Source organism: Copadichromis virginalis, linkage group LG1 (assembly GCF_057382275.1).
Source record: "Copadichromis virginalis isolate Kocher_CV1m ecotype Utaka linkage group LG1, C_Virginalis_male_GT1.1, whole genome shotgun sequence".
In the NCBI taxonomy this organism is placed as follows: Eukaryota; Metazoa; Chordata; class Actinopteri; order Cichliformes; family Cichlidae; genus Copadichromis; species Copadichromis virginalis.
This window is the reverse complement of record NC_140618.1, coordinates 18,808,554-18,818,304: the sequence shown is the minus strand read 5'-3', so window position 1 is coordinate 18,818,304 and position 9,751 is coordinate 18,808,554. Positions and strand designations below refer to the sequence as shown.

Genomic DNA, 9,751 nt, shown 5'->3' with positions numbered 1-9,751 from the left:
GCCGCCCCAGCAGACCACGCCATAAAAGATAGCAGAAGCCACAACAGAGTCATAGAATTTCTTCAGGAGTGGGCCCTCCACTCCAAACGACCTGAGTCTCCGCAGCAGGTACAGCCTGCTCTGCCCTTTCCTGTAGAGGGCGTCTGAGTTATGAGTCCAGTCCAGTCTATTGTTCAGATGAACACCAAGGTACCTGTAGCTGTCCACAGCCTCAATGTCCATACCTTGGATGTTCAGTGGTTGCAGTGGAGAATATATGGCATATTTTTAAAGGACTTTTGGAGGGTTTTTTTAAAAGTATTATCGGCTCTATTCCCATAGGTGACTGGATCAGGAGTGATAATAGTCTCTTCCTTTCTGCTGAAAAGCATGCTAAAACCTTTCTAGTAGGACGTCAACACTCCGCAGCAGTTACCCACCTTAACTTCTAATAAGTTGATTTCACTGGTTACATGAAAAGAACTGCATTAAAACCTGAAGCTCTATCACCGGCTTTAAAAGCACTGAAATATTTAATGAAAGATACGCACACTCGTAAACGCTGATGTTCATTTTTTTTTTTCCTTGTTTAGTGCTTGTGAGTATGTGCCTGTTTTGTGTGCAACAGACTCAGTAGAATTTCCTGATAATTGTTAACCAATCATCCTGCTTGAAGAACCCTTCCTGTCCCATTTGATTGGTTTTCCGTCTGTAGATTCCGCCTCCTCAGCAGGTTTGTGTTTATGTTGCTATAACAACACTAGTACTTACTGAGTGTGCTGCTCTTTTCGCAACAAACCGAACACTTCTTCGCGTAATTTGAGCAGCGTACAAGATGGTGAGCATTAAATAATTAAGAAACAAGTGCTTTATCTGTAGTAAATGACCAGCTTTATTTTTTATGCCGCTAGCAGCTGGGCGTGTGTATAAATGTAGCTTACTTTTGTATACTTCTCATTGCTAATTAAAAAACACACTCAAGGTTACCACCAATGACTATAGAAAACCTTTTCTTTTATAAATATAAATGGATACATGGATCGATACATATATACTTTTATCTTTTATGCAGTCATTGGTTGCTAACCAGAAAGCAGTTTTAACTTTAAACAGCTGTGCTGACTCTTTCCCCCCCAGCCACCCAAAAAGAAAAGTGCAGATAAAAAACCAGCAAATCCAAGGACCCCCACGCTGATAAATGGCCTCACCAAGGATGAGATGTCCAAGGAGCAGGTCAGAGCTGAAGAGTGATAGAATGTGTCTGAATGTGTATGAATGTGTATTTTAAGTCAGGAGGAAGCAAATAGGAACCTGTTCAAAGTGCAAGTTGCAAGTGAGATTGACATATCTTGGCTCCTAATACAGATCAAGCTCTGTAAACACTCCGTTGGAATATTTTAATTAGAGCCTCCCTGCCTGCAAAAAGGCGTCATGATGCAGGTAATGCAATTCAGATTTTTTTCTAACTTTGTAATGTGCCAAGCTTTCCCTGAAGACTTTTAAGATGCATAAATCCATGGAAGTACCAAAAAAAAAAAAGCAAAAACAACAAAAACAAAACATGGATATGGTAAAAGTTTACATGTACTCGTCATGGACATGGATGTTATAGCATTTTGGGGCTTTTAAAGATTTCTTTGAACTGCTGTTTCTCCAGGGTGGAATGATTGTACACGCTATATCTTTAATGAATTAGAAAAACAACAAAAAAAACAAAACCAAGATTGTGTGTGTGTGTGTGTGTGTGTGTGTGTGTGTGTGTGTGTGTGTGTGTGTGTGTGTGTGTGTGCAAGTTTGAATTAATTTGGGATTTTTTCTAATCCACACTCCTCCAAGTTAATGGGCCTTGGCCTTATCAAGTTAAGATACATTGTAGAACATGTAGGATCACTTATAAGACTTATGTGACTGTATGTGTATATATTTGAGCTGGTATGTAAACTTTTGATCCTTTGTAGGTTAGAGAAAAGCAAGAAAGAAATCACCAAATTACCATGATATTGATGCCCATGATGAGTGTATGGAAATTGGAGAGTGATTTTCTCAGACTCTCCTAAAGCGTGAAAAAAAGTGACAATATGTTGCAGTCATTTGGTTTGTCGAGCACATAAAAACTACAGTCACATCTTTCTGTTTTTAAGCTGGAGGAGCACATTATGCGTCTTCGAGAGGAACTGGATAGAGAGCGGGAAGAGAGAAACTACTTTCAGTTGGAGAGGGACAAGATCCACAGCTTTTGGGAAATCACAGTTAGAAAACAGAAGGAGGTTGACTCTGAGCTGCAAAAGGTAGAAAAGGATGTAGAAGAAAATGAGGCCCGTCACCAATTAGACGTTAAGGTAAGATTTTACTGATTTTAGAATATTAAAAAATAGATAGCTCTTCCATTTTGAAGGCTGGTCAGATGGAGTCAGGTGATGCTGAAGTCCCAAATCGTGTTCTTAAATTTAGTAAAACATTTCAAGAAACCTAAATCAGGACAAGTTTCTTATGCTAATATTTTAAGGTTTTTAGTAAAACCAGGATATGTGGTTCAGTGTTTACAGGTTATTCTAGGATATATGTAGGAATCTGTTTATGGACATTTGCTTATTAATGGCTACTGATAAATTTAAGGTACAAATGTCTTTATTTTCTATGCCGCTAGCATAAAATATAAAGATGGGTAACCGAGAGGGTTGTGGTGTTAATATTAAATTGTCTATGAGGTTTGGCCAGAGATTATAATATAACTCAGCGGTCGCCAACCTTTTTTGCCCCACGGACTGGTTTATATCCGACAATATTTTCACGGACCGGCCTTTAAGGTGTCGTGGATAAATACAACAAAATAAAACCAGTACCGGTACCAAAAATGATAGAAACGATAAAAAATTAATGATAAAAAACGATAAAAACCCTGAAAACCATAGATTTCACACCCGAGCCTCAACTCTCATGGCCGGTCCGTGGCCCAGGGGTTGGAGACCGCTGATCTAACTTGAATAGGTACCAAGCCAGGGGTTTGGGTTAGGGCTAAAAGATGGTGGATGATACCAACTGCAAGGCAACGTGTTTTAGGAATACTGGATTTCCATATGAACGCTCACATGTGATTGTTTTTCCCACCAGGTGTACAAGCAGAAGATCAAGCACCTCCAGCATGAACACCTGAATGATATCGCTGAACTGAATGCAGATTCTTTGGCGTCCAATGAACTGATGGAGAAAGAGCAAGAGCACCTAGAGGAAGAGCTTCGTAAGACAATTACACGGGTGGACATCCAAGAGATCAACTTTAAACACACCAAGAAGGAACTTGAACTGGTTTGTAGTACAAAACATACATTTCCCTTTACCTTAATCATATTCGTAGTGTTGCCGGGGTGCTCTAGAAAGATACTCTGCCACTTGTTCCACTTTTGAGGAAAAAATCCTTCATGTTTCTGTATTTAAGTAGATTTTTGCTTCCACCCACACCCACGACCACAAGCTGTGAGAAATGACCGAAACACTGAGACTGTGGACACAAGCAGTGGTAAATGAGCATCCTCTGAAGGATGTCTGATCTCAGCATTAGAGAGAGGGTGAGGGCCTCAGTCATTCAGGAGGTGCTCAGAGTAGAGCTGCTGCCCCTCTACATCAAAAGAAACCAGGTGGGGTGGTTCAGGCTTCTGACATAAGTTAGGTGTTTGGGGCATGTCCTGCTGAGCGGAGAGAGCACTCGCTGGAGAGATCACATCTCATGGCTGGCCTTGGAACACCTCAGAGGAGCTGGAGGAAGTGGCTGTGGAGAGGAAGGTGTGGCCATCTCTGCTTAGACTGTTACTCCCATGACTTGGACACAGAAGAGGGTAGAACCTGGACGGATGGCTTAATTCACACACCACTGCATTTGGCTTTGCGGTATGTGGTCGCTGCTCAACCACCGAGCTAAACCAGTGTCCAAAAGCATAGCATTTTTTAACAATGCTTTTATTGTGAAACATTGTTAGGATCTTTATTGGTGAACTCACTGGAAATGAAATACAAGAAAACTCAGACTAGGTAGAAACCAGGAACTTACTAGGAACCTGTGACAGTTACATAGAACAGAGTGAGCACGTGACAAAGGACAAGGGGAGACTACCACAATAAATATACAGACAAATAATGAAAGGATATGAAACCTTAATTTTTTGTGATTTTTTTTTTAATTACAACTTGCTGACATCAGCCTGCTTTGACCCATGACCTTGAACCATTAAATACTAAAATAGTGTACTTTATGATCTTTACCCATATGAATCAGTTGAAATCTTTGGCTCTATGAGCTGTAAGAACTTGAGATATTTTGATTTTGCAAAACTTTATGGTGTCATTGTGATGTCGTAGGGTGTCGTATTAAAAAAAGTGCGTGTCGTACACCTCTCTACGTGCCCTTTCATATGATAGATTATGGTTTCTTGATTTTTTTTTTCCAGGGTCAACTTTGACCTTGGTTGCTAACACGTACTCATGTCCCCCAATACCAAGTATCATGTTGTGAAGTTTGATAATCCACAAAAAACTGTAGATAATACAAAGTTTTTACTGATTTTCATAAATGTGCCATGACCTTGACCTGGTTTTCATCAAAATGAAATCAGCTTCAGCTGTTATTGGTTTCCAAGATATCATTTATCTAAAAATGATATCTTGGATACTGTGCATGCTAGACTGCTTACAAACACAGACAAACAGTATGGATTGTATACTTCCTCCTGTTGTGGGGAGAACAAGGACTAAACTAGAACATAACCTAAGAATAAGATGGACTAGAAGGCAAAGTACAAACAGAGACAGTGGGTAAATAAATAATCGAGATAAGGGGAAAAATCACTAATGTTTATCAAAAGAGAAAAATTTGGTCAAAATTGATCCTCAAACAAAAAAGAATCACAAGTATGTGAATTCATAAAGTGTGGCTTCCATGAGCTGTAAGAACTTGACCACAAATTTGTTCTTGTGGTCTTTTAAGGCTGATTAATTAGTGTAAAATTCTCACTGTGGTTTAACCGTGGGCATAGCTGTTATCTGTTGTTGCACCTCAGTACTGTATTACATAGCTCTGCACGTCTGACCCTGATATACTTCAGCTTACAAGAATAAACACTCCTAACTGGTTGTTATCTTAACAGAAACATGGTGAAGAACTGACCACAAGAAGCGACCACCTGGAGAAACAGCTTGCAGGTAAAAAACAACAAAAACACAACCCAAAAATAAAAACCGCATTCTGAGTTGAATTCATCGCTTCACGTTGTCAAGCACTGAACAGGAGCCATCCTTTTGTGTTACGGCTGGGGCAGAAATTACAGCGTCGTTTGAGATGAAAGTGCAGGCGCTAAAACAAGATCTGGACAACATCTGGAAAAGTGAGATCAGCGATAGCGAAAACCACTGGAACAGCCACATCGCTGCTCTTAAACAAGATCACGATGAAACCTACCGCAGCGCTGAGGAATTTGTCATTATCATGAAAACGGACACGGACACGCTTACTGAACTCAAGGTGCGATCACAAACACAAGCTTTGTTTAAACCTATAACTCACTACTGATCAGTCTTCTGCTTGTGACTACAGCTTATAATTTTTAGAACGGTTTATCTATGAAATAGCAGAACCATTAGAGGGTATCTTTAAACCGAGTGAATTAATAATTGTTTTGATATTCTGGAAAATGCAAAACAAAAGCCTCCAAATTTGAAATGGTGACTGAAATTTTATTATTTATTGTTGCTGAACAGTTTTTCCACTAGCTTTGACCCAGATATGTCTTATTTTCACATGCAATGTTTTATTTGAATTTTCCAGGGAGAAATTAATGAAGCAAAGAAGAAACAAAAGAGCATGAAACTGGAGGTGGTAACTGTTTTGAAGGAGAACAAACATCTTGCTGAGCTTATCTCAAAGATCAAGGAAGAAAACGATGAAATTGCCAAGAAACTGAGACATTACTCAGGAAATAAGGTTCTTTTGGCACCTTTTTTCACAGAGTTTACTGTTGGACAGTTTCTCTTGCTTTTACCAGCATCTTCGTTGGTGTGCAGCATCGCTGTAGCCCAGTATGAGCATAATTTCTGTGCACTGCTTTTGACAGGATGCAATTGGAAACATCAAAAGAAAAAAGCTGAAAGATCTGAAAGCAGAGCATGAGGTGTTGGAACAGAAATTCAGCGAGGTAAAAACTAACAATCAGCTCCATTCATGTGTAGTTGCACACGTTTTATGTGAATGTTTTTGTGTGTTTGCTGCACAGCTCCAACTGGAAAGGGATGAACTTCGCAAGGCTTTCACTGAGATTGTTGAGAAGGCGCAGCATAATGGAGACATAGAGAACATGGCGGTGGAAAAGAAGCTGCAGGCTCTGACAGAGAGCCTGGAGGAGACGGAGGCTCAGCTCAGTGCGGTGCTTTCAGCCTCCAACATGGACCAAACAGCCCTCAGCAGGGTCATAAAGAAAACTGAGGTAGTGTTGTACATCTACTTCATGTCTCTTCTTCAGCAGTCATCTAAACCTTTACACTAATTTTATATACACTTACTGGCCACTTTGTTAGATACACTAGTTCAACTGTGTATTTACGCAAATATCTAATGAGCCAGTGACATGGTAGCAAGCTGGTGGTGAGGTAATGGTGTGTTTGTGTGTGTGTGGTGGGGGGATTTTCTTGACCCGTCAGGACCAACTGAGCATCATTTAAACACCGCAGCCTACCGGAGTATTGTTGCTGACTGTATCCGCCCCATTATGATCACGGTGTACCCATCTTTTGATGGTTGCGCCCAGCAGAATAACACACCATGTCACAAAGCTCAGATTATCTCAAACTGGTTTCTGGAACATGGCAATGAGTTCAGTGGAGTCAAATAACCGCCACAGTCACCAGATCGCAATCCAATAAAGCACCTTTGGGGTGTGGTGGAACGGGAGAGTTACATTATGAATGTACAGCAATCACGGGACCAAAAATCTGTGAGGAGTGTTTTCAGCACCTTGTTGAATCTGTGCCACAAAGAAATAGGAGAAAAAGCTCTGAAGGCAAAAGGTTCATCCTGGTATGCGCTTTGGGGTCCTTAGGGACTAGTAAAGCGCTATATAAATACAGGCCATTTATTTATTTGATATTAGCAAGGCGTTACCAACAAAGTGGCCTGTGAGTGTATATTTTTAAGTATATTTCTGGAAGTGTCATGTTTTTATAAGAACATTAAAGAAACTCCTGTTTTTGCTTGCAGGCACATATTGACTCCAAAAATACTGCCATCAAGACCCTACAGCACAAAATAAATCAAATTTCCATGGTTAGTTGTCTATTTGTTTCCTGAAATTACTTTTAATGTATTTCATAACAATAAGCACAGTGAAACTTTGTATCCTGCAGGTCCGCAAGCATTTGCTGCTGCACACTGAGGTAAAGGCAAAGGCTCTTGGTGTTCCTGTGGAAGAGCTCCTTTGTAATTCCCAATGAGAGGAATCCTCATGGTAAAAATGTGGAGCAGCACTTGGATTAAAGTGAGAAGCAAAGATCGCAAAGACTGGAACACTATTATTTCATTTACATCTTTTCTGTAATCTACCTTTAATGCTCATATGACTTTAAGTAGTAAAGAAATATAAATCAAAATTTAAAATGGGATCTCTTAATCCTGAGGGGAGAAAAAAAAAAGAAAAAAAAAAAAAAAAGAGTTGTGTTGTGTGTTGTTTTAGACTAAAGGGTATGTCATGCCTCTATCTGTAGCATCCTCTGTCACACCAACCCTCAGCATGTCCTCCTTCATGACCTCCATGAATTTCTCTGTGGCCTTTCTCCTTTAGGCCTGCGTGTCATCTCCATATTTGACATCCTTTGTCCAGTATGTCGTCTCTAAAGGGAGCAACTGAAAGATGAAGATACTTCATTGGTCATTTGTCAGGTGTTTTTAATGACCGTCAATAGGTGGCGCTATTCACATAATTCATCGTTGTGTCTCAGACATCATGGTCACAGATGTTGGTCTGGCTTCACTCTTTCTCTCCTTGTTTGCTCGGTCTGACGCTCTTTGTCATGGGAGCGAGACTCCTCCCAGAAGTGGGCGTAGTTACCCAAGACTTCCGCTGGTGCACCTGTTTCTTATCAACACCCACCTGCAGTATTTAACCACTGTTATTCCTACATTGCCAGATTGCTAAGCTATATCATGTGGCAGTGTCACTCAGGCCTCTTCCAGTAAATGTTTTGGTACTTTCCTTGTTTATCCTCTTCCATCCAGATTGGGTGTGTGAGCCTGCCTAGTGTTACGTAAGGCCCAAAATGGCCTCCGTACAAGGAAGTAGTAGCTCTAATATTGACCAGTAACGAACCACCACACGCACACTGTAATGGGTTACACAAGATTTATTTGTTCTTTCTCCGGGTAAAACTACTGGCTGAAGACACAACTCTGGCCAGGAATCCAAGGCCCAAAGCCACCACGGTCAGGGTTGTTATCCTGGTTACAAACAGGGGAAAGGTGGTCACTTGGAAGAACAAGCAGCCAAAACGTATCAATCCTGCAGCTTCCTCAAAAAGGCTTGCCACCCACCTTTTCAGGCCTGACTTCGTTCGAGGCTGGGTCTCCACATCACATCCTGGGAGCTGGAACTTCCCCAAAACTGGTCCAGTTTCCTTGTCAGGGGCACAGAGAGTCTCCAGTCCAGTGTTTGTTTTCCTGCCTTCCAGCACATCCACTCACATCCCAATAAGAATGAGTCCTCCCTCCAACATCCTCAGTTTATTTTAAAAGCAAAACCAGGCCAGGTTAAAAATCTTTTCCATTAAAATGTGCACACTTCATCCTGGATCTTCGAGGCTTCCCTGCTTCACCAGTGTCCTACTAAAAAAACAACGACAACCCCTACTTCCTGTTTCCTCTCCCCTTTATAGAGAAGGCCTCCAATCCTCCCCAATCAGCTGCTCCCTGTATTCAACTCCAAATAGCTGGCAGCTGGACTAGAGTAGAATCTCCACTCCCACATGGGTGTGGCCCACACCTCACATCAAACACAAAAAAAACACCAAAGCATGCAATTAATACAAAACAAAATCTAAAGAAATGCCAACCCAAAAGCTTAGTGGGGGATTCTCTCCATCCTTTTCCACCATGCTATACTCTGTAACACTAGCTCCTGGTTTTTCCTGCCTGTTCCCCTCTGGCTTTACTGAGGAATACTCACATAAGTCTAGACCCGTGGGCAACAGGGAATTCTTATGTGAATCAACATCAGTCTTTCTGAACGAGAACCCTGCCGAAAACTGAGCAGTTCAAGAATGCTGGAGTAGCTGAACTCTATCCTGTGTAACGAGACTTGACCATTAGATTGCTGACCTGTGACCTTCCCTTGAACATTATTCAACTTTTATTCCTGAACTTGCCGCAGATTTTGTTACCGTATCTTGAAGTTGTTCATTAAAATTGTTAAAATTCTTTCCATTGCTTCCTGCATTAAAGTGTTTTGTACAATCATTCAGTGGTTAACGCTACAACGTTGCTTCACAGCAAGACGTTTCTGGGATTGCACCTCCTGGTTGACCTCAGCCCCTCTATGAAGTTCACATGTTCTTTCTTGTTTTTTTTCCCCCCCCCACTGTCCCAGTGCTTCTTTTTTTACATAACTGCTGTTTCAAAATTGTCTATAGGGTGAGGGTGTGAGAGTGAGTGGATAGTGTCCATGTTGTTCCGCACTCACACCAAGACAGCTGAGATAGGCCCCATGACCCTGAAATGGATAAGTGTAAAACGTGTATATGT

At 41.1% G+C, this 9,751-nt stretch overlaps 1 protein-coding gene and 1 long non-coding RNA gene across 3 annotated transcripts; one reads left to right on the top strand and one right to left on the bottom strand.

The window, feature by feature from the left end:
* The first annotated feature begins 711 nt into the window (after nt 1-711).
* Nucleotides 712-8,772, top strand: LOC146718607 (dynein regulatory complex subunit 4-like). Of its 2 annotated transcripts, XM_085452927.1 has the most exons (12): nt 712-817; nt 1,117-1,212; nt 2,121-2,318; nt 3,091-3,285; nt 5,118-5,172; nt 5,289-5,491; nt 5,795-5,950; nt 6,081-6,161; nt 6,240-6,449; nt 7,220-7,285; nt 7,366-7,496; nt 7,800-8,772. In XM_085452927.1, exons 1-11 carry the CDS (start codon nt 815-817, stop codon nt 7,450-7,452), a joined length of 1,350 nt encoding a protein of 449 aa, XP_085309053.1. In that variant the 5' UTR covers nt 712-814; the 3' UTR covers nt 7,453-7,496; nt 7,800-8,772. The 2 variants fall into 2 exon arrangements, with proteins under 2 accessions (XP_085309053.1, XP_085309052.1); XM_085452926.1 differs by lacking the exon at nt 7,800-8,772 and having other exon boundaries at nt 7,366-7,636.
* Nucleotides 8,348-9,114, bottom strand: LOC146718606 (uncharacterized). Its single transcript, XR_014919920.1, has 2 exons — nt 8,546-9,114; nt 8,348-8,452 (listed from the first exon to the last, which is right to left on the bottom strand). It is a non-coding gene; the product is annotated as an uncharacterized LOC146718606 (long non-coding RNA).
* Between the last annotated feature and the right edge of the window lie 637 nt (nt 9,115-9,751).